This window comes from Labrus mixtus, chromosome 20 (assembly GCF_963584025.1).
Source record: "Labrus mixtus chromosome 20, fLabMix1.1, whole genome shotgun sequence".
Classification (NCBI taxonomy): domain Eukaryota; kingdom Metazoa; phylum Chordata; class Actinopteri; order Labriformes; family Labridae; genus Labrus; species Labrus mixtus.
This window is the reverse complement of record NC_083631.1, coordinates 2,232,201-2,259,426: the sequence shown is the minus strand read 5'-3', so window position 1 is coordinate 2,259,426 and position 27,226 is coordinate 2,232,201. Positions and strand designations below refer to the sequence as shown.

The 27,226-nt window shown below is 39.2% G+C and overlaps 1 protein-coding gene across 4 annotated transcripts; it reads left to right on the top strand.

Annotated features, from left to right (window-relative positions):
• The first annotated feature begins 828 nt into the window (after positions 1 to 828).
• On the top strand, positions 829 to 26,466 carry pbx4 (pre-B-cell leukemia transcription factor 4). Of its 4 annotated transcripts, XM_061026663.1 has the most exons (9): positions 829 to 1,732; positions 4,014 to 4,127; positions 5,912 to 5,985; positions 22,536 to 22,780; positions 23,661 to 23,851; positions 23,976 to 24,111; positions 24,375 to 24,531; positions 25,270 to 25,373; positions 26,350 to 26,466. In XM_061026663.1, the coding sequence occupies exons 1-9, from the start codon at positions 1,548 to 1,550 to the stop codon at positions 26,449 to 26,451; spliced, it is 1,308 nt and encodes a 435-aa protein (XP_060882646.1). In that variant the 5' UTR covers positions 829 to 1,547; the 3' UTR covers positions 26,452 to 26,466. The 4 variants fall into 4 exon arrangements, with proteins under 4 accessions (XP_060882646.1, XP_060882647.1, XP_060882649.1 ...); XM_061026664.1 differs by lacking the exon at positions 4,014 to 4,127 and having other exon boundaries at positions 831 to 1,732; XM_061026666.1 differs by lacking the exon at positions 25,270 to 25,373 and having other exon boundaries at positions 833 to 1,732; positions 26,350 to 26,456.
• Positions 26,467 to 27,226: the final 760 nt, after the last annotated feature.

Sequence of the window (27,226 nt, the reverse complement as noted above, 5' to 3'; positions counted from 1 at the left end):
CGGTAGATGGATGTGTAGAGAGTCAGCATAAACCATTGCCAGTTTGGTCCTACTCTCTCATGCACACCCATCATCTTTTCTCAGTACAGCAAGGCTGGCTGCAGCTCTCCTCCACATCCATTCAGTCACCCATTCGTCTTGGAAAGCTGTCTCTCTGATCTGAGTGATAAACTACAGCAGAAATGCCCAGTTTGCAAAAAACAAGGACACTTGTTTTCAATCTGTGCTGTCAACATTTTCATACTGAAAACTGATGGGCTGTTTCATTCATTGGCGATTTAGGACAGAATGATATTCTAGGTTGATCCGTTTTGCCTTGATATTGAATATTGCTGTTGAAATTGCCACATTTTACTCAAATTGACTTATATTATATTATATATATATATATCATATATATATGATATTAGAGGATTGCCTTTAAGACGTAACTTAAGGGATCAAATCATTTTCAGTCCTTACTTTTTGAGAATGGAGTTTAGGGTTGGTTTTTTCCTGTTGTTTTTTTAAGCTCTGCATATGTCCAAACATATTTTTAGCAGATCAACAATCAGATAATGAGGGGCATTATTACACAATGCTTTGTGGTGTTAATAGTTGTGCATTAAAATAACCGTATAACCCGCAGCACGCCATCCAAGTCCTTATAGGCCATTCAAAAGAAAATATATATATATATTTTCAAAGTTTTTAGAAATGAATTATGGGATATAACCTTTAATGAAGGGGAATGCATTTTACCAACTACAATCGTGACAGAAATTCTGATGATGACGTCAGGGGCATTATTTTTGCAAAGGCCAAATAAAAGGAGATATCACCTGGAGGAATAGTGCACTCACGGAGTCCGGGAAGTTGTGTTACAGTCATATTTTTGCTGTGCTTAATCATCAGCCTTAACGTCAGCTAATTGATATGAACATCGACACATGTATCTTCTCCTGAAGTGTGTCGATGAACTCCACTAAAGCGTTATGTATGAGTTTAAGGCTCGACGCACACCTCTCCGCGCAGCTCGTCCCCCACACTCAGGCGACATCAATAACAATGGTAACCCGGAGTCTGAGATCTGACTGGAGCTAAACGGACCGAAAGCCTAGTTGCTGTATTGCCGTTTTATTTCTTTTGTGAATTTCCGACTTTTATACATAGACAAGAGTGTTCGTCTATTGTTATATGTATCAATTCAACATTTTTTTTTTTTGAAAATGTGCGAGGCGCTGTTGGCCATCTCACACAGTCTGTGCATGTGTGTCCCTGCTGCTTCTCTGCTGGGCTACTAACCTAGCTGCTTTTCACTCGCTGGTTAGCTAACGTTAGCCTGGCCGCGTTTATTGACTTGAAGTGGAAAACATACGCGAATGAAAAGCGTGTGTGTCCGATCTGTTTTACGACAGCGGTCCTAAACTAATCTGGGATAATTGTTGTCGGGTTCATAAAGAAGTGTTGTATGATTTGTCGCAGAAAATACTTTGCTGGCTAGCTAACAAGCTAGCTATTTGTGTGTATTCTTCGACTGAGGAAAACGACGAGTTTTCTTTGAAAGTATGGATGACCAGACCAGGATGATGACTGGTCTCACCGGACTCGGTGGACTAACACAAGGCGATGTCGGCGACCCAGACTCGGTTAGGAAACAACAGTCCCTCGGTCAACCTCAACAAGACATAGGGGATATCCTACAGCAAATAATGGCCATCACCGACGAAAGCCTGGACGAAGCACAGGCCAGGTAAGACAGGCGAAGAGCCATTTTCCACACAAGAAGGCTAAGCTAAAGTGCGTTGTATTAGTCTTATTTTCTTCTCAAGAACTGAAGCCTTTCGTAGAATAACCAATTTGTGGTTCTCTGCAACTGCAGCATTTATGCAGTAAGCTAACTATAATAATGCACTTCTGAAAACAATACATTTTCTCACAAAATAACTTGAACACACGCATATGAAGGGTTGTAATGTTAGTGTCTAATGAGGTTCTTTGTTACTACAAAGCCTGATTTTTTTAAAGTAAACTTTAGGTGGAAAACATATGCACTTTTTAAATACGCTATTTAGGTTAATTTTGTTTAAGGTTCATTTTCAATTTCAATTTTAAAGTTAAACTTCATACTAAGTCTGTGAGACGTCAGCCTTTATAATATGCATATGACAACTTGCCTGAAACCAGAGCTGTATTTGCGGAGCATTGATTTTTGTTAAAGAATAAATAGTAGTTTCATGATGCTAGAGCTATTTGTTTGGGTCTTTCCTCGACCGCCGTATAAACACATTCTTCTCATGTCCCTATGCCACTTTGTGCTTTAGAAAGTAGGCAATGCAAACTTCTATAAAGCAGTTATCCAAAACCACGGAGAAGCGCCACAACGACTTACAAATTGTCTTTAAAAAGACATTGCATTTTACTTTTCTTTAGCCAGGGGTATCTGGGAGAAATTAGGTCCTCTAGTCACGATTAAAAAGCTTTTCACTTTTACTTAACAGCATATGCACAACTTGATTTGTCCTATTGTAACATGTATCCGATATGATGCTACACCTCAATGAGTGTCAGTAACATTAGCCATTGATATGTAAATGAGGGCCTAATTTAAAGTAAGACTAAGGATGTCTCAATTGTCCCACTTATCAGCCAAGTGTGTCTGTGATGACAGCAATCATTCATTTATTTGACTTGTCTATTATCATTCGTGTGAGAGGGATCTTTACATAAAATTATTTAGGGAACGCACTGCAGTGAGCAACTGACCCTCACTCATTTGCCATGTGGCTAAGGAGCATAAGGTCAGTTTCAGAAGAAGCGTCAGTATTTCAACAAAAGACAACCGTCCACTGCAAGACTGTGGCCACAGTGTGATGTGTCATTAGCTAGTGATTTTCCACCCAACATTTGACCACCTGGTTCTCTTAATTAATTCACTCCTCTTTCACTCCCTCCCTCCCTGGTGTTCATCCTTTTCATTGTGTGCTGGGTGCAATCAATTCTCCTATAATGTGTACGCGAGTGCAGCTGTCCGCAAATCGAGTTTCTATTAATGAGATGGTGGTGAGGGGGAGGGATGATACTATACCAGCCGCCTATGAATACTGGGATATTACCTTTTGTTCATTACAAGTTTGAGGACTTAATCAGTCTCCATTTACAAAGTATTGCAAAGATTTTTGCTTTGGAATATTCCCTGTAGCTGTTTATACTTTCTTCTTCATGGCTATTTTTTCCTGCATGATTTGTGCTGGAATTTCTTAAACAGTTTTACTTTGATGAATTAAATAATCTAAATCTAAATCATTTGATTTGAAAGGGCAAATGATATGATAAATAATGTAGTATACTTCATATTTGCTGTTAATAGGCTTTTCTAAAAAAAAAAAAACAACTAATAAAGGTGCGGCTACAACAGAAGTGCCAGAGTTGTCCAAGCTGTATGGTCTGTCCTTTCCAGGTTTACATGTGAAATATAAATACTGAAAGGAATCAAGCTCATGGTTGGTTCTGGATGCAAATCATGTGGTATGTGCTAATCGAATCCTTGATGGTGTGCATATAAAAGATAAAAACAATTCTGTTGATAAAATATTCGGTTTTTTTAACAGTAAGTGTATAGCATTAGCTGATTCACTTTCTCTATGTTTTGAATTGTTACTGTTTGCTTATTGCCAAATGTTTCAATTTAGGTCAAAGCCAAAAAATTACCAGACTTCTGGACTTCTATGCAGTTGGCTTGATAACATAGGTTTGCAATCAGAGAGCAGTTAGTATGACTTAAAATGTACAGTCTTTCTCAACTTCATTCCTAACTCTGATCAACTTTGCCATCCACGCATCAACCCTATCGATGGTTATTATCTACAACTTGATGTGTGAGGTGTTTCACATAAGCATGACACCCCTGTTGTATAGGGTGGCAGTGTGTTGGGATGGGGAGTGGTCAGGGCAGCGCAAGAGCTCGGTGTTGCAGAGTACACTTCCTGCGCACCATCCTCCCTCATCCTCTCACCCTGTTGCCATATGTTCAGATGCTGGCCAGAGGAATCGCCGGCGCATTGGGGTGGATCAGACGACCCCACAGAGGGAGGGAGAGCAGGGGGGGGCATGGCAGGGGGTGGCCTGCCACTCAACTTCCAGCACAGGTCAGTACAGGACCGCATGAGCACCTCCCTCTCCCCCTCCTGCTCATACCCTCCATGATGGCAGCCCTCCCCAACTCAAATCCAGCAGTGACAGAATTGGTGAACAAAATTACAAATTAAATGCTCTACACATTAATCTGTACTTAATTCTCCCAAATATTCTTAAAGAAAAGCAGTCTTTTGGGATAGAGAAAGTCTGTGCACTATTTGCTAGTCTCGATAGTTCCCTTTTTAATTCTGCAACTGGAATTGGTGTTGAGGTCAGGTATAGCCAAATCATATTCATCTGTGGTTGTTTTTAATGTGTATTTGGCAATGTCTTTGGGAAAACATTTCTTATTCCAGAAGGATCTTCAGGTTATTCTTGTTTCATATTCTTCCAATTAATGCAAATCAAAGAACAGAGCCCTCATACAAATTTAGTTTAGTTTTTCTCTAAATTTAAAAAGGATTTTTCCATATTAAAGTTGTTGCCACTCAGTTAGTTTACATATACAGCTAAGTCGAAATATAGTTATAGCACGATTAGGCCATTTAATTGGACTACTGTCCCTATCCCAGTATACAAGTACCAGTGAAGGACTGATTTATTTATTTTTTTACGTTAGTATGTTCAATTACGATTCAGTAGGTGACAAATTTCCCCCCTTTTAGCCCACAACTATTGGACCTTCTTCCTGTTGACCTATTACATCACTTCCCAAGCATTCCACAAAACAAGTTAGCAAGTGGCAAGCGGTTTTTCCTGCAATCCATGTACTTACATTTGTTTAACTCCTTCAGCTGACACATCATAGTGTGTCTCCTCGTCTGTCCAAAAGCACATGGTTCTTGCTCTAGCACTCGCCATGTTGATACCTTCTTTTTGTTTTCTTATCATCTTTATCCTACACATTTACAGTGTTTAACTTCTGTGTCAAAGCCTGGTGCAGGAACTATGGAGCATGTATGACCTTCCTGACTATCTCGAATATGAGGGAGCAAAAGGAGCTTTATGCGTGAAGCATATAATACTGCATGCTTGGGTACATGTTTTGTTGTGTGAGCCTCACTCGTGTTTGAATGTGGACAAAATTATTTTAAAATTTCTGTTCTCAGCCATTCCCTCACTTTGATGAAATCGATATTCGTGTTGGTACAGTACTCAACTTGGGAGTAAATTCATAGTCCCAGCTTTGCTACAGCATTCCTCTCGTACAGTTTTATACACACTTAAATTGTATTATTACATTGATGTGTATTTGAATTAAAATGTTAGTCTCTTATTGTGAACTGTAGAAGTTTGAACTCTTCTCAATCAATTTCTATTTGCATGGCAATAAAATAAACGTCTCTGATCATATTCAAATTGCAATTTAATCATAATTTTTCTGATAATTTTAACCAATCAGCTTTCAAAGAGCTAGTCTCTCTGTAAGTTGTGGAAAATATAACAATGTATTAACTTTGGAATCTGGTCCTCCGTGATAATGACCTTGAGGTTTGGCATCATTACCTTTCCAACAGTGCAAAGCAACCAAATGACAGCATTACTCTTGCTAGTTTAGATTGACACTTCAGAGATATTTTGCGCTAACAAAGACAGTTAGCTATTGACAATGCCTTTGAGCAACATGGCTTTGACCTGCTATGTTGCACTGAACTTTTGAAATGCTGTATGCACAATACATACAGCTCTTCTATCTTGTTTTTGGGGGAAGAACATGGAAGGATTTGAAATGGAGGTCTGTTTATCGTAATCCTCCTCGCTCTCTCCCTCTCTTATTCCCTCTCGTCTTTTACAGGAAACATGCCCTGAACTGTCACAGAATGAAGCCAGCCCTCTTCAGCGTTCTCTGTGAGATCAAAGAGAAAACTGGTGAGTTTCTACTTCACTTGTTCTTTGTACTCCTAGTTCTTACAGGTTCTCACAAAGAGTTAAGTTGTAGTACACCTTTACTCCAGTTTCCCTGACACTAAGGGGATTTTTTCAGCCTCAAAAGAAAAATCTGTGCATTGAATATGAATTGTTTATATTAAAGTACTAATCTAGCCTAAAATATTGTGTATGTTACAGTATGGGATTCTTCTAAAATGGCATTACAATGTTTTTGACTTGGAAAAGTCATTGCAGCAAATGAAACAAATATTAGCCACTGACCTGCAGAAACCGATCTTACTGGATGCATCGCTTTAGAACTTGAGGTTAATGGCAGAACTTCCTGCAGAACATGCCAACAGCTTCTGAGTTCATATACTTCTGCATCCAATTTTTTGGTGTGACTTGAAGTTCCTGAATGAAAACGTTTAAATCTTTTGCACCTGAAAATGATGAACAAATGTACATAAGAGGCATCATTGGTGCAATCACCAAACTAATGCAGGGGAATAAAAGCATATTGCTTCAAGTAACACTTCAACAGAATGTTGAACAGAACAAATGTATTCATTAACAAATGATAAACTGTTGTTTTTTCATTTAATAAAGGATTAATCTATCAGTCAATGAATAAGAAACATTTAATTACAATTTCCCAGAATAAAAACTAATATCTTCAAGATGTTTTTGTCCAACAAACCGTAAAACCCACAAAAAAACTTGTAACTTGCCACATACTACCTATGATGATGAAAGTAAGTCCTCAAAGTAAATAAGCTAAGCTCAGCTAATTTATGGTTAAAAAAAAAAAAAAAAAAGACAGCTATGATTAGTCACTTACAAGGGTAGTTAGCAATTGCTTGTATTTTGATCACAACATAAATCGACTACTTATTGTATGAAAGTTATTGGAACTAAAAAAATAACCTGATCCTGAAAAAAATGTCATGCACAGCTAACTGACATCATGCAGATTCATTGTCTTAATAGGGCTTAATCTCTTAACAGTCCAAACTACTTTGCTGTTTCAGTTCAGTGAGCTGCTCTTTTCTCCCACATTGTTTAAATTCAAGTAAACAGTGTAGGGTGATTGAGTTATATTACAAGTAGTATCTTCATCGAAACACAATATGCAAAGAAAATATACTATTCTGCCACTTACTTAACAAATGAAGCTAAATGAATTGTACGATTGGTCTGATTGAATATATATCTCAATCTCAATGATGTTACACATTGAATAACTGTAAGTAAACACTGGTTTTCTCGTCTTGATAGCTATTCAAATCAGCTATCTGACATATTGTAGCACGACTCAAAGGAGCAGGCCTGGGATGGATGGTAGATTAATGGCTATGGTGCTGGAAATGGGATGCATTTTTGAATCCTTTCCCTCTGCAATTCTTCCTGTGCCTATGTCTGTCTTTGATTTTCTCTCTTTCACTATCCGTGTGTATCTTCTAACAGTAAACCTCTCTTGTTCAAATACAATTTGAAAATGCTGCACTGCTGCCTGTTGTGGCCCTCTGTCAATAATGTATTATTGCTCTCCAGTGATTGGACCAAAGTAAAGGCTAGGCTTGAGTGAGTGGGGCAGGGTACACTGTTTCCCAGGCAACCAGTGGTCTTATTTACCCTAATGCCATTCACTTTGATTTTCACATTTAGTCTTCCAGCAAACTGGAGAGAGGGTCTATAAGTACTCCGACAGTAGGCTGAGCAAACAAACAAACAGACGAGGCGTTGAGTTACACAATGCATTTATGCTTAAAGTGAACATGCTAACCATGTGATATAAAGATCTTTGCCTATAGTCTGCTGGCCATCTGCCACATAGTGCCCCCTAACTACACTGTGTACCTGCTTTGGCATTTTTCTCTGCTTCTCCCTCCAACCCCCTGCAGGCCCCATTATGTGCCGTTGGAATTTGAATTGACTTCTCTACAGTGCAGCTTCTGGAAAACCCAATCTGTAGTCCTCTTGTATCTCCATGGATTTTCTGTGGTCTTTTTTTTTAACTAACAAACATGCACTTGTGTCTGCACAACCACATACACACACTGTCTTCTTTGCACACATACACACACTGAACAAGGATAAAAGCAAACTCGGTCTTGGGTCTACTCCTTCGGTCTTGTCCTCTCCCCCTCCCTCCCTGTGCCTCGCTCCCATTCTTGAAAGAGAAGACTTGCTCTGAACTCAGGGCTTTGATATGGTAATGTAATGGTGGTGGTGGAGGAGGAGGGGAGGTGGGGGTATGGGGGATGGGTGGTGAATTCCTCTGAGTGCTGCAGTTCGTTAGATTGTTTTCATTGTAAAGGAAATGTTCTGCGCTAATACCAGTACCCTTCTCCCACCACCACCACCCCAAAAACAAACCCTTTGTAAGACACTGCCTGCACTGTCCTGAGCTCTCACTTTAAGCATGACCTCCATCAATGTGAAATTTGAAACTTGTTAATGCTCAACATACAACCCAAAAAAGAAATTTAAGCACGTTGAGGGAGACGGGAAATGATCAAAGTTGAGAGCCAGTGGCTTTGCTTCAACTCAGTTCTGTTCTCCCTCACTCTCATGGGTATTTGCTGTAAAAATAGCTCTTGGTGCAATGGGACAGCTTATGCCAAAATCTCTCACAAGCCACTGCAGTTACTCTCAGAAGTTTTTTATTTAGTTAGGACATGTTTGAGGTGTTCTCCTTACTTTTATGCATTGACAACAAAGAATATGTCACTCACTCTGTTCTGTCACCCTTCTTGAGTCCCTCTTTTTCCAGCCTGAATGTTCCCTGTTTATTTTTGGACATGTTTTAAATGAATATAAGAATAGATTTTCAACTGGCTTTAGAGTTAAAATATTTTTCAGCTTAATTACAGCGTAAACTGTACCATTATATAAAGTCGTTGTGGAATGTTAGCTCACACTGTACAACTGAAACGTTGAGGACGCACGACTAAAGCTCATGATATATGTACTTGCACTGTACGACCTGATTGTCGCACACGACCTGAGAGCTCACACTTTACGAGTAAAATAGAAGGGGCAGCTTTTCTATCATGATAGGAGGGCAAAAACATATTAAACAGGCCGGCCTGTTGTTGCCATGGTGATTTTGGATGCTGTCTGTTTTTGCAGGCACAATCAGTAAAATAAATACCTAAAGTCCAGGAAATCGTCACTGTGCCAGCGTGTGTAGTTGTATGACTGAAATGTCAAACATGCTAGAAAATCTTCCAACTGTTTTGTAGCATCTGACCGGGCCATGATCAGCTGTTGTGACTTAGTGTACACTGCACGACCAATGACGTACACTGCACGACCCCGACCTCAAAATCAGTGGTACGGTTAAAACATCGGTTCTAAATCAGCCTGAAATTATGCAGTGTGCGCTCGGCTTTGGAATTACATGTAGAAATAGTTGCACGCTGGCCAGCACCCTACCCATCAGAGACTGAGGTGACTTATCCTGTGATGTCTGTTACTATTAAAGGTCTATGGTTGTCAGTTTCATTATGAACTGTTGTGGCAGTGAGTCTGGGGCACTCGTCTTTGGCTCTTCTCTTCTCTTTTTATATATTCACATCATCCTAAGAGTTTGCCATAACAGATACATAGCTTATTCCATGTTGGTATATAGCAGGCCTATATTGTTTAATAATTTGACCGTAATCATCCAATCAGGTTGAATGAAAGTGTTTTACTCCCTTTACAAGCACCAACATCTTAGATTCAATGCCTGTCAGCAGAGCTTACAGCACTTAACTAGTTTGTTGGCGAAGCAGTTTTCTGACAACCTATCATCACATCTTATTAATGTTTTGAAAAGGTGGATGATTGGTGAGATGGCAAACTCAATGAACTCACTCTCTGGTTTGTCATTTCCATCACAATTTCTGGCTACATTTAACAAATAAAGAATCCCTGGCTTTTACCTTATCAATAGATACATCAAAGACAAAATCAAGATTTTTATGTTGTCAAAATCCAAACAATTCAGAATGTAATCAGAATAAACAAATTCCTTAGCCCAAACAAATGATTTAATAAATATTGCTACTGTGTTTTACAATCCAACCTCAAAAGAATATTAAAGACCAAGTAATAATGCTTTGGTGGTTCATACATATTGTTCAATATAACCTGTTGAAACACACCCATACAAGTGCAGCCCTTTGTTGTTATGTAGTTCAAGTTTTGTGAAAAGAGAACCTTGTATTATTTTCCATATAGTCAGTATAATAGATTGGGATTGTAAAGTTTTAGCAAACCATGTGAATTCTTCAATGAAATTACAATTTAACCTTAGTAATCACAGAACTTAAGCTGTCTAAATGTTAATTGAATTAAAGTGTTGATGTAAAAACACAAAAACAACATTGTTAAACGTCACACATAGATGTGATGTGAGTCCTCACATATCAATAAACACCTTTAGAAACTCATCTATTTTTTCAGTTGTCACATATGAGATGACAACAAAACGTTTTACTCCAGTCTGTATTCAAAGTCAGTTGTGACCCCTCTATTTTTAAAGGGATATCACCTTTAGTGTCAATTGATCTATTTAGATTTGTGTACACCAAGAAATTGGACAGGGTAAAGAACATTAAGTCTAGTGATTCACATGACCCATTTGAGCAACTTAATTATTATTTGTTTTCAAAGAGCCCAATTTAGAGGAGAGCTGTAAAATGTTATGAGTTGTTAGGTACCTCTGGAGGTCTATTATATTTACATGAGGAAAGGCATATAATACCTTTCAAGCCCAAAGTGTGAATACGATAAAAATAGTTGCAGAAATGTAATCTATGTGAAGCTACCAAACCTATTTTCAGGTTTACCATAACTTGTGTCTAAAACAAGAACTGACCTTTGAACCTTTGTCAGATCAGTCAGCTTGCCATGTGTTGACATCCTTTGGTTTTCTATCATAGAAATATTTTCCATATACTCTCACTTTCTGGTCATGCTGGATTTTCTCTTTGGCTTTTACAAAATTTCTAGTGGTGTTTTGTGGTGTCCTGCCACTCAATTGTTTTTTCTTTACCATGCTCCTTTGCAGAGGAGAATGGAAAAAAAGATAGTGTGTGAGGGGGGTGGGGTGTGAGGTGCAGGAGTGATACAGGGAGATTGATGAGGCAGTAAGAGCAGGAGTAATTACTCGGTGTCCATTCCCCAAGCCAGATTGGCAGACGGCTAATATCACACAGACCCCTGGCCCTGACAGACACACCAACGCCTCCCACCCCCAACTCAAACTGGGGAGGCAGAGGACCCCAACCTTCAGCCTAGGCCTAATGGTGTGTGGCCCAACTGATTTCCCCATGTGGTATTATTCCTGTAGGAACTTGGCTTCTGTACGTAGACAAGGAAAACTGTTTTCTGTAGTATATAGTTCAGTGGGTGACGCTCAGCGGAGTCGTTCAACTTGCTGTAAAATGATGGCCATGATTTATGGAGCAGTGTTTTGCTATCAATGTGGGACAAGAGTAGTTTGATATGTTAGACTGGGTATCATTTTCTAATTGTTAACATGCATTTACAGCTAAGATGGTTTGAATGTAGTTCATAGTTATCCGTGCATATGTGGGCTTTCTCATACGTTGGTTGTCTTAGTAGGAGCTGAAGTTTCACAAAAAAACTGAGCAATATATGAAGTTAATAGAAAATGTATTATTGTTATATTATCTGAGGTTGATTTTGACAAGTTTGACTAATTGACTAAATAACACTCAGAATGTGGGCACACATATAGGGTCAGGCAGAGCTGAAGTTGTATTTGCTTGTAAAATATAGGCAAGATGCTATGATTTGTACACTTACCTGTTTATTTGGAGCCACATATGTCCAACTAGTTTATGGCCAACAACAAGAAATCGGAACGTATTGAGTGACCCATCAGTACTGGTTGAGGAACACCCACTGTGCAGACTCCTGCCTCTTTATCTCATGTGCCCTCCTTCTCATAATGTTGATGCCTCTCGCACTGCTTTTAGGCTTTTAAAGGAAGCCGGCATCTCCTTAATTAAAGATATGTAAATGTGGTCTCAGATGGATTACATTAGTTTGGTGGCAGTGGGTTGGGAGAGTTTCAGAGCGGAGCTCCTAATCCTGACTAATTAAGGATTAATTACAATTGATGGGAGCCTTCCACCCCTCTGCAATGGTGCACATTGCTGTATATATCAAACCATGTCATAAATGCAGGGGTGACATGGAAACATCAGGAAGGGCTAAGGAGGGGTTTCTAGCCACCCTAAGATTATCAGAATGCTTAAAGCCTGATTTATAGATCTGTTATGGACAGTTATGAATGAAGCTAAGAAGAGAAAAAGAAAGATTGACCAAGCTAAACGGCCAGGCTAGAGGAAATATTGGACAGGCCTGTACATGTTGGAGAGAGCTTCTTGGATCAGCAGTTAGTAATGTGTAAACAGAATGCTTAAACATATCATATTAAATATGCATGGTGGCAAGCTTGCATTCAAACATAAATTAATCCTATTTGCGCCAAAAACGTTCTCTTTCCTTGTTGGAAACATTAGCTCTCTGTAAGATATAGGTATTAAAGCCTTACAAACTAGCATGTTTTAAGTTAGCCTCTCCAATGTAGGCATTCAGCCACTTACTATAGACATCATGCTAACATTTGGATACACATACACATAGCCTACTCCACATTTAAACAGTCTGCAAACAACGGGCTATAGATGCTTGCAGAGTGATATTTGCTCAAAATCTGGTAATATTACTGTAACTTGTCAGTCGACATGGTTCTCTGGCTTCTCACAACATCGTTGCCCTCTGTTTGTCGACAGATACACATTGTCTATGTGGGGAGGCAACAGCACAATGTGACTTATGACGGTGCAGTTGCACTCAGAAGACCATAGGTTGGCGCCTAAGCGCACCAAACCGAAATCCTACAATTTGTTGCTTTGAATTAAAAACAATCTTCTTTTTAACAATAAGAACAAATATCAGTATTTCTCTGTGCCAAATTTTTTAACCATTTAAAATTAAACTTGCCATAATTATGAACATAACTGCATGTTTGTGTTTCACCATGTTGAATTTTAAACACTAAAAAAAATGTTTTAAGCACAGAACATCTTCCCTGTTTTTAGCAACTAACATTTTGTTTCCTACATTCTTACCAATTTGTGCCTTTCTTCACCATCATGTAACAATAATCCATTTTCGTGTCTTATTTTGAATTTTCTTTTGAGTGCATTTTCACACCTGGACTTAAATAGTTACAGTTTATGATTTTATGATATATTTAACATGAGACGTGGCAATGCAAACAATCCATCCAAGGAGGCACGTTACAGCAGTCCTCTCTGTATGTTTAACCTAATGAGCCTGTATAAGATGCTAATCACACTTCAGCTATGGGTAGTTAGCGAGATGAGATTTTTTTTTTTTAATGCATAAGATGACAATTGTATACGGCTTAAAAAAGAACATTGCAAACATGGTCGATAACTAAAATTGGGCAGCTTGCCTGACTATAATCTATGTCCAAAATATTTCCACACAGCTGTTTTTCCCCTGTAGTGGAGTTAATAACTTTATATCACCTGCTTGCTAATGTCTGCTAGATGCTAGCTTGTTTGAAGGTTCAGGATCACTGTAGCTGTGCAAAAACTGTCATACAGACACACTTTAGAAATTCCCAAATAATAACTCCAAGTAACAACACTATTTATCAGCTCCAACTCCAACATACTGCACTCGGTTTCAGTCACAATGCTTTCCTGTACACACTTAAGCAGAAACTGTGGAGGAACTGGACACTGACTATATATAAAGCCGTTTTCACATGCACTCCCGAAAATATCTAGATAATTACATTCTCCTGACCTTGCTGTTCACATATGCTCCTCACAGCGGGAGACTATGCCTGTCAGACGGGAGGGGGGTCGTTGTCTCCTGAGGTATGACGTGACATAAAACAACAACGCGGAAGTAGCTGACAAAGCAACAGAGTCTGCTATACAAGGCTATAATGAGAATATTTGTCTTTATATCAATGCTATGTGTAGTCCAACGGAATGAAAACCTCAACAATAGAGTGGGGAACAGCATACTTACAGAAAACCTAATGCAGCAGTTTAATTACGTGCACAGAGATCGTAGTGGTAGCCTGTATTCTATGCACCGTGCAGCTCCACCGAATATCCTGCGGCATTCTCACATCAGCTTACTCGGACTTGCTGTGGAAAAAATACTTGGGGTCTGGCAGGAGAAAATCCAGGTGAAGTCAGAGAGAAAAATGTGTTCGCATATACAGCTCCTACTGGAAATATCCTGAGTTTTTCAGGAGATTTCTACAAGAGTGAAAGCCCTGAAAGTAGCATGGCAATAGCATTACCAAATATTGTGTGTTTAGGCAGGGTGTTTTGCATAGCAACGCAGATACAATGATGCACGGGTATGTAGTAATTACAACAGCGTAGCTACAGCATAGATTCAATGCAGAAGTACAAAGCAGGCTTAGGTCATTACAGATAGCTAATGAGCACACTCCCTCTTAAGCTTGTGATGCTTAATATAAGAATAAATTGATTAAGTAGCACTGTATGGTAATCCAAAGTAAGTATATTTTCTAATGGATAATTATTGTTTGCTAAGGGTTGTTAATAAATTCACTCATTAAATAGTTTACAGTGCGGCAAAGCCAATTGATTGTTTCTCTGTAAGACCACTGGTTAATTGTTATCCTGACACTCCAGATATGTTATTGGCATATCGACGTTATTCTTTACTAAACTGGTACATAATACCTGAGCAGAAAAACCATGGAGCATCAGCTCTTTCTGGCAACATCTGACTGTGTCATAATGCTTGTTCACTTGTTATAAATGGGCACTGCTCTTCTGATCTATTGCTTAATTGCCACCTAATTTGCATAACAGTGCAAATTAACGACCTCTCAAATGAGCGTTCATTTTTCACAAAGTCTTTAGGAGCTCCTTAAGAGTCTGTGCTAATGAGCACAGGAGGCAGCTGGCCTGATGAGAGTTGACTGGGGGAAGATCCTAGCAGTGCTTTAACAAGCCTCCTGCTTAGGTGTTCTTCGTCATCTTCCTCTTCCTTATGTGACATTTGAAATACTACCTTTTAGGTCCCCCCGTCTTTCTCAGAGTGCAGAACTGAACTGGGAGCTCATGTAAAAAATGTCAGTGAAAGGTGCTGAAAAGTGCTTGAGAAGTCCTATCGAACACCATAGTTCAGGCCTTTTACCGTAATGCAATTGTTTTTCTGAAAGTGTCTTTATTGCTCAGTATCCTTTAATGAAATATGAATGTGTGGTTTATAGCTGGTTTGGACAAAAATCAGCCCCCAATAAAATAATACCCTTCTTTGTTTCCAGGTATCTGAAATACCTTAACATTTTCTAACATGCTCATTGTAACTCAATGTCTTAAGGTATTATATCTTTGTGCAAACACTATTTGATCTTAAGTGTTTGTGTGTGCCACAATATTTTTGTTATTGTAAGCATTCACAGGGGGGGTACATGTCGTCACCATTGAGGTGTCTAAACCTCTTTCTTTACTTAAACAAGGACTGATTAATGATGTGTTGGGCTGAGGTGTTACATTTGCCCAAGGTGTGAGTTCTCCAATTTACACCTTAATCAGACCACACTGTGTTTGCTTTGATGGTTTACCTCTCACTCTATATGTGTGTTTTTGCCTTTGTTCGTGTTTGCGTGTTAATGTGTGTTTATGTGTTGTTTTATGTCAGAGTGGGGGGCTGCGTGCAACAGGACTCTGGTGAACAACCCAAACAGATGCTGATTAGCGTGAGCTGCTTAAAGCAGGAATGGACATATGGATTAGACTCATTAAGTTGACTGTACTCAACTAAAACACCCCTTTAGAAGGATGGAGTACATACTTTTTGTTGACTTGCAGTAGATACTTGACCTTCCAGATATCCATTTGCCAAAAGGCCATTTTGGGAAATCATTCATCTATAATCAAATGTACTACAATTGGCCTAAGGCAGCATTTTATACAACCAAGCCCTTTTTTTAGAACGACAAATATACACTGCCAGTCAAAAGTTTGGACAAACAGTAACAGTATTATCAATAATACAGTATATTACATTATTATAATATAGCTACTGGAAGCTGTATCTAGGGCACTCCTACTTATAATAGGGTTAGTCTTTATTTTTACTATTTTCCCCATTTTAGAATAATCATAGCTATTAAAACAATACAAATGTTTTAGTTTTGGCAAGAAATGCATACATATAGACATTAACGTCACTATTTCTATTCATATAAGAAACACATGTAAGCATAAGTACGTACCAAATCAGCACATGGGAACTTGTGTTTGAAATTTAACATCAATAAATTGTTACATCAGATGTTAGAGGATCCTACTGAAATTGCCACTAGTCGTGATAGAACATTCACAATTTCCATCAGGACATTTAAATGCTTGGTGACTTAAATGACATCATGGTGAAGTTTTTATTTCACTGCATGAATAATATGAATATGAAGGTCAAATACTTTCTCTCTTGCTCTCTTATGACAGCCATCACTGTTTGCTAAGTAGAAGTAAATGTATAATATACTTAGATTGTGCAAAACAATTGTCATGTTAAGACAAAATTACTATTATTTTAAGGTACCTATTATAACAAGCGTCTTTGAGTTTTTGGAAAAGCTCTATATAAAAGGAATGTATTATTATTATTTTCTATATATGTCCATACAGTAAAACTCACAACAGAATTTAACCTGATGGGTTTTGAGAAACCATTTTCAGTGAATGTTTGAGGGAGAGGTGATTCTCCCCTATTATTTAAATTGGTTTTAAATGGTGACTTTCTTTGTTAGGTGTGTACAAAGCAGTATAATACGGGTGAATTGGCCCCAGTTCCGATTTTCCACAGGTACATTTTCCCTGAATTAACCCATAAATCTGATTTAATCTTCATACAGGAGTTTAACCTAACATATCTCCTAAACTGCAGTTGTGATTTGTTTTCCTGTTTTTAGGTAAATTTGCATACGAATACATTTTTCCACAATGAAAAACATTTTTTGTGGCTAGTAATCTTTTTCTAAATATTGTCTGTAATGAAAGAAAAAAATGTTTTCACAGTCCTTCTCACTCTTTCTGGCTCATTCATTCTCATTTATACTCTGAATGCTGTAGATTTCTGTATCCTCTCTACACCCCCTTCTCTCTCTCTGTCTCTATTCCTCTCCAAAACACATATCTTTTCCTGTCCGTTTTTTTTTTCAATTCTCCTTGGTTCTCCTTCTACCCTTTCTTTCTGTCTCTCTCTCCTTACCTTTTTTCCCCCCTGTTTTTCCTTCTCTCTCTCTCTCTCTCCCGCTCCCTTGCTCACTCCCAGTGAAAGGCTGAGAATACCCAAGGGAGCTGATGCAATTAAAATGCTAATCCTGTCTGTCTACAGAGAGAGGGAGAGGGGGGGCTGACAGCATGAGGGATTGCGGCTCACATGGAGAACTCGACTGAAATGGAGAACAGAGGGAGGGGGGCACTGGGGTAGGTGGGTGGGGGAGAGCTGAAAGGGAGAGGGGGGTGGGGATGTGTGTTGGGGGGAGACAGAGTGAAAAAGGGGATGCTAGGGAGGGAAAAGACAGACAAGGATAAAGCTTGTGTTGTGAGCTGAGCAATGATATACTGACTGTGTTTAAGTCATCTATCCCTATGTGTGGAAGGCATTATACTTAATATACAGCACTGGTTAGGTTGTTCAACCTTACCTTCGCCACTTCATATATTGTGTGTTGTCTGCACAGCACACCGTTTCCACATTGGCTGTGCAGAAATGAGAATGATTATGTATGCAGTGAAAGCCCAGCTGGATACCCTGAATATTTCATAGTATGTGTTGCTTGCTCCGTCTCTCAATGCCACACAGCACAGCTAGGGTGGTAACGTGTGCATAATGGTGTGATTTCTAAGATCTGTGGATGCAAGCCGTGGGCCTTAAGCTGTCCTCCTATTTAAAAAAGGATTTTAAGTATCATTACTTATGGCACTCTGAGTTTTTGCTCTCTTAGTAACAGAACCAGGCCCGCGGCAATGTCAGGAGTCAGTTGATCAAAAGGCAACACTGCTTAGATTTTGTAACAAAAACAACCAGACAGTCAGCTCTCACACCTGTAGGTTTTTTTTTATTGTAGTTGTTTATAATTTCTGGAGTCTCATAAAAGGTTGGACTCTTTTTTTCCCCTTGTCCATCCTTTATGGCCTTTTTCTGTGCAGTATCTTAACTCATCTCAACAGCTGCTATATTATAGCTAGGCCTCTAGACTGTGCTTGAGTGCAATTGTGGGTAATCACAGCTTAATTGGAGTAATTAGGGGAATGTAGGGGTATTAGGCTACAGCTGGGGGCCATAATGACAAGTGGGGGCAAAGGGGAGGGGGAGAGGTGAGAAGCTTCAAGAGCCACAGTTTCCCTCTTCATTGTAGGTCAGTTGTACTTCTCTGTGAATGGGCATTGGATATCAACCCCACACATGACTGTATGAAATCAGAGTTGTCTCAGGGTGGGCTTTATTTTGTCAGGAGTGGATGCACCAAAACTTAAAGCCCCCTCAGTACACAGACAAAGCCCTTATATTTGGTTTATAATCAACAGGTGCAACTCGGGTACTCCTGTATCTTAAATACTACAAATTATCCACACTTAATGTGGATAAGAAGTGCTAAGATTGTTAGTAAATGACTGAAAGGAAAGAACAAGAGGAGGGAATGAGATGGGGCGAATCAGGGTCATTAGTTCAGGCGGCTGGGTCTGCTGCATTCCTGAGCCCTGAGATGGGGGAGCAGCAGAGCAGGAATGTGCCTTGGAGAGAGAAGAGACCTAAGCAGAGGGATAGAAAAAGACAAGAAGGAACAAGAAAAAAAGGTTGGGGAAGGCCTTGCAATGAGAGGTCTTAAATGGTGGAACAGACTCATTTATCAAATGAAGTTTGAAAAAAGCAAAATCGCATCTGCTCCACAGCACTTGGAAACTTTTAAGCAAAACTGTTTTTGTCCTCATTTCTTTCACATCTGTTAGCCTAAAACTACTGCTGGCCCATTTGTTAGCTCTGGCTGCACGACATCAGCAAACTTGTTTTTCAAGACAACTCTAAGGGGGAAACTTTGACAAAACATAATGACTCATACCATTGTATGAGTTGTGCTAATAAGAGAAACCCTGAATGAGAGAGTTCATGCACCCTCTTACCTTTGACGATGAGCTTTGAATAACCAGCGTAATCCCTAAAGAGGACAAGCGCCTAACCCAGTTTCCACTGGGATTAATCTTGTCATCCATATTGTTGGCGTCTGTCTCTTTCAGAATCCTGTCTGGTTTGACCACTGTTTAAACTGACTTTTACCTCATTAATTAAGTCTCTAGTTACCAAGTGTATGTGTGTGAACATAGAACTGTGTTTGTTTGTGACTATTCCCAATTCTGACCATTCAAAGTTTTTACAAACATTCTTATTACAATCCCCTTTTTTACCTTATTATCTTAACTATAATAATAATACAAAAAATCCAGTGAGATGTCGAGCATTACACAGCACAGACACAGCCCTAGTTAAAGCAGCAAATATTCTCCCCCCCATGGAGAAAATGCTCAGTTTGAATCCTTTCAGACTTATGATCAGCTATTGCTTCTTCAGATAATGATTTTTTATGAACGAGTTGGTTTAAGTACTATTCATCTGAAAGGACTTGTTCAGTCAATATAGGCAAATCATTGTCTTGCACAGCAGACATTACATGTGGGATAGGGATGCACACATTTTATTATTTAAGTCCCGATTACTGCACATGGGCTTTGATTATCTGACTATACCAAGTTCAATTAATAACCTGTTTACCTCACTGAGTACGAGACATCATTTATAGGTAGAGTAACATCAGGTTTTCCTAACTTAGTAAAAATTAAATAAATGGATACATACATTATATATAAACTGACAAGTTAATGTAACTACAACTTGTAATGGCATCGCTCACACGGCGCTGTTAACAGCAAAACCTTGTTGACAACGGGCTGTATTGTATGCATACAATGCATACATACACCATACATATACAATGTATACATACAACATGTGCTAAGTAAGCTATGCTTTGCACATGACGTCATGACTTCTTTCATGTTGCAAGCATTCTCTCTTAAAATGACTGTAGACAACTGATGAAACATTTTATTAGCTTAGCTTATGTCTCTGAACCGTGCGGCTTCCGACCATTTTGCTGTTAAATGGGGAAACAGGCGAACGTCAGAGCTCCAGATATCTGTAGTAAAGCTCATGCTGTTAAGTCTGACAAGTGTTTGCCTAGTTTCGACTCCCTTTTTGTTTGGTTAAACTTGTCATTTTCTTTGGCATGATGCTTTTAAAGATGCTTGATTAGGATAGTTGTTTTGTTTTTTGTAATGCTACCATCCCCCCTGGAAACATTGACTTGCATATATTGCAAGTAGTCGTAAAAGTTGTAAGTGTAACAGGTCTATAATACCTCCAAACTGCTAAGCCTTTGTTGTAATCGCCCTCCATGCTACGTTAGCCCCGCCTACCCACACTCGTGATACATGACGTAGTACGCGCACATAGTTGCCGTAAACACAGAATAGTAAAACACTGAATTTCATAGACAGACCAATGTCACAGATACCTGATCTAATTGGGTCAAGATTGGACTGATATCTGATAAACATTTGTATTTATAGTAACCTGGCCTTGATATGCAGCCTAAGAGTGATTTGAAGAAAAAAAAATATCGAAAATGTAAATATTTCAGATTTTGAGAAGGTAATAAATGTTTTTATTTCATTTCGTTGAGACAGTTTCAACTTACTTTCAACTGTTCTTGGTTATAAATCTATCTCAAGCGTGTCTAAAAATCTGCGGAAAGATTTTTAAATGGCATTTAACATGGACATCTTCTCGCCAGGCTGCATATCTTAGCACACCTTCACTGGCTACATGTAAGATAAATAATGGATTGAAAGATTTTACTGATTACTTTTCAAGCTCAGAATGGTCTAGCCCCTACAGCTGACCTTTTGACTGTTTTATGAACCGCGTAGATGCCCAAGATCCTTGCGCAACACCATTTTTTGCTCCACAGTCTAAAGAGTTACGATTTGTGTGCTTTTTTAGTTAAGGTGACTTTAATCTGGAACAGCCTGCTTGCAGAAATTAGTCAACAAAGTCAGTTTCATCTTTTAAATCTCTTCTTCAAACCAAATATACAAACATATGAGTCACTTTTTTTCTCTGTTCAGATTCATTTTCTTAGCCAATGCCTTTTTTCTAATGAGTACCTATGTGACTGTTTAACGTGTATCTTTGATATTTAATACACGTGCTGAGTGGTGTTTGTGCAAGTTTCTTAGACAGCAGAAGTATTCTTATAGCTTAAACTTTTATGAATAAATTCGGTCAAATATTTTCTTTCTTCAAGTGGACATACCTGTCTGCAACCTATGATAATTAGCTAAATTCTTTTTTTATGTTAAAAAAGAAAAGAAAAACACTGATTTAAGGTCTTTGAAGCATAAATTCCATCTGACTTGTCTGTAATAATACAGTCAAAGGTTTAGGAATAATTCATCAGATTTTCTATTCTATGGTTTACCCTAGTAGCTCTAAAAGCACTTTGTGAAGACTAAAGTAGAATTGTTACTGTGATGAACATGTGTTTCCTTATTTTGATTAACAAAATAATTTGAATGATTTCCAGAAATTATTTCTTACTATTTGTGGGGCAATATGTTCTGAGAAACAGTTGTAAGAATGATGAAAATTGATTTTCAGTTCTGATAGCAAGTTTCTACTCTTCTTTTCTGAAGTTGAATGAGTAAGAGGCAAATAGTTGAAGAGAAAGTTAAGTTTAATTTTAAAGCTTCAGGCTCTTAAGAAAGGATGGCTGCTTGTACTCCAAACTTTCAGTAACACAGTGGTATCTGTAAGGGAGTGTGTATGTGTGAAAAAAAGAGAGAGATGAGAGCATGGCTGCAGGCTGACAGAGGTCCTGGTATAATGCAGTGGTGGGGAGCAGCAACTGATAACTATACTTATGGCCACTGGGGCTCATAGTGACAGCACATGCACTCCCATTACTGGTCCCATGCCTCATGCCCTTATCTCTGGCAGCCTGCCACAGAGGGACCACACTGCCCTCTGCTGTTGGTTTTAAAGAAGTTCGGGCTCATTGAGAATTCATCCAGGCGCTCATAGCAGTGACTCAGGGGAGAAACTTGACGGGGTTTGACATGACTGCACTTCTTTGAATTTTAGGAGTCATAAAGCACCTTTCTATGCACCCCTAAAACATATTGTATTGACCCCCCCCAGTGAAGGGAAATGTTTTGCTCATTAGTTTTAAAATACTTGTTCATGCAATAGGTTCACTTAGCCATAGGAAGGTGATCTAGCATGGGAAGACTAACAAATACATCTTCTCCCTCACAAAATCTAAATACTAACTTTACCTGATCATTGTGCTTTTTCCTCTTCTCCTACAGTGCTGAGTATACGAGGTGTGCAGGAAGAGGACCCTCCAGATCCCCAGATCATGCGGTTGGACAACATGTTGCTAGCAGAAGGTGTGTCAGGACCAGAGAAAGGAGGAGGATCAGCCGCTGCAGCTGCAGCTGCAGCAGCAGCAGGGGGCTCACCCACCGACAGCAGCATCGAACACTCCGACTACAGAGCCAAGCTTGCTCAGATCCGTCAGATCTATCACTCTGAGCTGGAGAAGTACGAACAGGTATGTTTAATGCTCAAACATGAACTTTTGTCAACAAATTTGAACATGTTCTTATAAATTGAATTTAAGCAGGTCTGCTAGAAAAAATAAATGTCCAACTGGATGAGTGTAACCCTAAGGATTTGATTACAGATTTTCAACAAAATACTTTTTACTCCTGTTTTCACTAGTGGAAGTATTTTAATTACTACTATCAGCGGCAGTAGTTTGTTTGAAATGCAAACTCGCAAATGGTGGGAAAACCGTGCAAAGAGAGCATGCATTCTGTAGATTTCATTCAATCTAAAACTTAAGTCATTGACTTCCACCAGTCTGCACATAATCTGTAAAAAAAAAAAAAAAACTACATAGTAGTCAAGTCTAGTAATAAAAGTTTGGGCTCCTACGTATTCTTTGTACTCACATTGAAGTCCCTCACATTGTACTTTAATTTGCTGAGGGTTGGCTGTTTTGAAAAACAGACGAAAAGTGCATCCAAAATAAATTCAAATCTGAGCTTTAAAATTAATGTTTGTTCATAACTGGTGGATTTATATGGGGGTTCATTATTAAGCATTCAATTATTGTGAATTAAACACATTTTACACTAGATGAGGTTTCCCTCTGATGCAACTCATTATTTCCTAGTGTTCAATACATGTTCTTGGCAAACAGCTAACCATGCATCTTTTTAAATTGTACAAGCAACTCACAGACCAAATGTTGCTATTAACATGACTGTTTTTTGTTTAGTTAGTAAAAATTAGGTTAACATATTACCATGACTGCTGAGCCCTAAATGTCTTCATCAAAACTACGTCTTGGAGCTCAGCAGTGTCTTTGATTTTTGAGCATTTTTTCACAGTAGCCTTATACTCCCTTTTCTCTCTCCATGGAACAGGCCTGTAGTGAGTTCACCAACCATGTAATGAACCTGCTGAGAGAGCAGTCTCGCACACGACCCATCTCTCCCAAGGAGATTGAGCGCATGGTTGCTATCATCCACCGCAAGTTCAGTTCAATTCAGATGCAGCTCAAACAGAGCACCTGCGAGGCCGTCATGATTCTGCGCTCACGCTTCCTTGATGCCAGGTGTGTATGTGTGTGTGTGTTAGGTGGCTGGTTATTTTCTTGAGGGTTGCAGTGATGTAAACAAGTTGACGTTGTTGTAACATTCCAAGCATTTTGGATTTTATCACTTGTCTCTGTTTTTCAGACGTAAGAGACGCAACTTCAACAAGCAAGCTACAGAGGTGCTGAATGAGTATTTCTACTCCCACCTGTCAAACCCCTACCCTAGTGAGGAAGCCAAGGAGGAACTGGCCAAGAAGTGTGGAATAACTGTGTCTCAGGTGAGTTTTTAACACCACTATTATATCCAGGGTCACTCAGGTCATAGGATCACTTGTAGCATTTTCAAGGGTGTTATAAAGTAAACACTGCAACTCCATTTATTAGTAATCTTTCATCAGACATGTGTGTGTATGTGATGTTTTTTTATTTTATGTGTGTTTTAATTATGATTGAAATGCTTTGGCTGAGGGGACGGTGTGTAAAACAGCTAAACACAATAAAAACATGGCATTTGAATATCTGACATCCCTCTGTTCTTCAGGTCTCTAATTGGTTTGGCAACAAGAGAATACGCTACAAGAAGAACATCGGTAAGTTCCAGGAGGAAGCGAACCTCTACGCAGTTAAGACAGCGGTGGATGCTGCCAATGTGTCTGCGCAGGCTAGCCAGGCTAACTCCCCAGCAACGCCCAACTCAGGTACCACATCCTACATTTCATCTACGCACAAGCCTTGTCATTTCCTATTCACAGATGTCTCCATACACAAGAATTTGTATTTTATTTATATAGGATAAGCCCCTTGAGATGTACCATCTCGTTGTCAAGGGGGTCCTAAATCACACTGATTGTAGAAGGGCGACTTGATAATTCAAAGGAAACCCCCTTACAAATGTACCTTTAGACGACTGTCACACTATGTTCAGAGTCATGTAAATTTATCCTTTGTTCGACATAGATTTTGGTACAAAATTGCCCAAAGCAAAATCATTGTTATTCTGTGTATAATCTGAAACAATGACAGAATCACGATCAGTTCTGTAAGTATGTTACATTTCCATGTTTTGAATTATCTAGAGCACAAACACGGCAATGTACCGTACTGTTGGAAAGTAGCATTTTGTCCGTAAAAAAGTTTTGTTCAAAGCACTAGTTTCTTTGAATTTGCTGTAGTTTTCATACATGCCTCATGCACATTGTGAAATCTCTCATGTGCTTCCCTGCTGTCAAATAATGCTACCTGTCATCACCTGATTGTAGCCCACTATGCTTATAAAAACCACCATCTGTAATCCAAACAGAAGCTGGCTGAGAACACTTCCTCTCATAACGAAGCTGGATATCAGAACTTCCAGTCAATGTAAATAAATAGTACCTTCTCACCCCATGACACTGTGGTGGAGCTGATTGGATATTGGCTATATATATTGCCTGCAGGGTCACCGGGGTCATACAGTTTGGCTCACACAGGCGATACCTACCTTGGCCTGCGTTCACTCAACGGGGAGGGTCTCACCATCGCCCCCTCTCTACAGCCGCAGGTATGCACTGAGGACAGCTGTAGAGTTGACCTCAATGCTGTTTACCCAGCCACCTAGAATTCCTGGATCCTTATAGTTACCCTAGCTCCTTTAGATCCCGACCCCTCCTCAGATCCCATCCTGACTTTACCCATGACCCTGTCAACTCCTCCCTCAACACATATACAGACAAGCTGACCCATCCTTGATCTGTACAGTGAGCCCTGAGGAGCTTATGGATACACTCACAAAGAATGATGTCAGTTCGTTTAAGGCTATGTAGTTTTGTATTGTTGCATATACACATAGTCCCTACCTATATCTATTGATTAAGAAAGCACAAAGTCAGGAGCACAGATGCCCTGGACATCTTTGGAGCATCAGGATTTTTACCACTTCTCTATAGTTGATATAGAGCTCTTTTAAGTTTGGAGATTGATTCAGCCACCCCTCTGATGGAGGCTAAATTTCTCCACCTCTTGGTCGTATTGCTTCTCCAAGCCTTCCAGCACCTTGTCCTTGTAGTCCATGGTTTTCCTTGCCCTTCGAGGTTCCTCTCACCATCTCTCCACATGTTCTCACACTTGTGTAGCTCAAAAGGAATTCCCTCACATTGAACAATTATTGTGATTGCTTTCTGTTTATAGATATGAACAGGTCCATTGTTGTTTTGGAGGGTTCCACAGATTTCTGCTGTTGAGCACAGTAGAGTTTAAGAATTTCACATTTTACAAACTAGAATATTGGCTTTTGGCTTCAGTTGCAGTTTTTGACTTCATGGAAACAAGAGCAGAATTGGTTAAATGGAGAGTCATGAAGTTAGTGGTTGAGCTACAAAGTGACAAACATACAGCAGAGGTTTGTGGACTGACACTAAAACCCATCTGGTCAACCTTAGATTGTTTTGGAAAAAACTATTTAGGAGCTTTGATATTTGCTCAGCTGTCTTATTGTTTTTCCCCGAAGTTTGTTCTGAACTTTGTTTTGTCTCTGACAGGTGGATACCCTGCACCGTGCTACACACCTGACGGGCGGCTATGAGGAGCTGTCGGGTAGTGGCCTCTACACCCCTCATCGCCTGGATGTGAGTATCAACTAAACTAACGGCTCATTTTGTGGACAAGCTAGTAAATAAGTTGCTCTAACTAAAACTGGGTAGACAAACTGCCATCTATCGAGGGTCTTTCTATAAAATCCCCCGAGGCACATTTTTGAACATAGACTTCTTTATCATGAAATCACCTTCAATACTTTCTTGGATGTGTCTATAAGCCAATAGCTGCATCTAGCTGGTAACAGGTTTAAAAATTGAATGCAGGAATTTTGAACTTGAGAAAAATCTGTGATTGCATGCACTTATGTCATGGATACAGCCGGCTTTCCCAAGTAAACTATTTTATTTTTTAATCTGGGCAGGAGATTGAGGTCTTTATTTTATTTGCCAGCTTGAAGTTGTCAAACGTGTTTGATAATTGACTACAGAATGTAATTAGTTGAGACAATTTCATGTAGCTTAGCGACCCCATATGTACTATGACTAAGGTCTCTGTTTCTTTGGCAACACCTTTTCCTTGCTGATGGTCAGTTTAGCATTTTTGCCAGTTTCATTTGCGTCATTTGAATGCCTAATCTTGTTCTTTTTCCTTGGGCTTTGGACTTTAATTTAATTTTTGTTTGTTGTCATGACCACCCCCGACTTCATTATATTGAAAATGCACAGTCACAGACAGACACTTATTGAAATGCATGTATTCAAAATTAGCTCTGTCTATAAGGACTTTGGTTAGGAACTGGAGGGTTGCAGGTTCAAGTCCTGATACAGACTGAAATTGTGTGGAAATTGGGCTGATAGGTAACCCCCAACTGATTGGGTG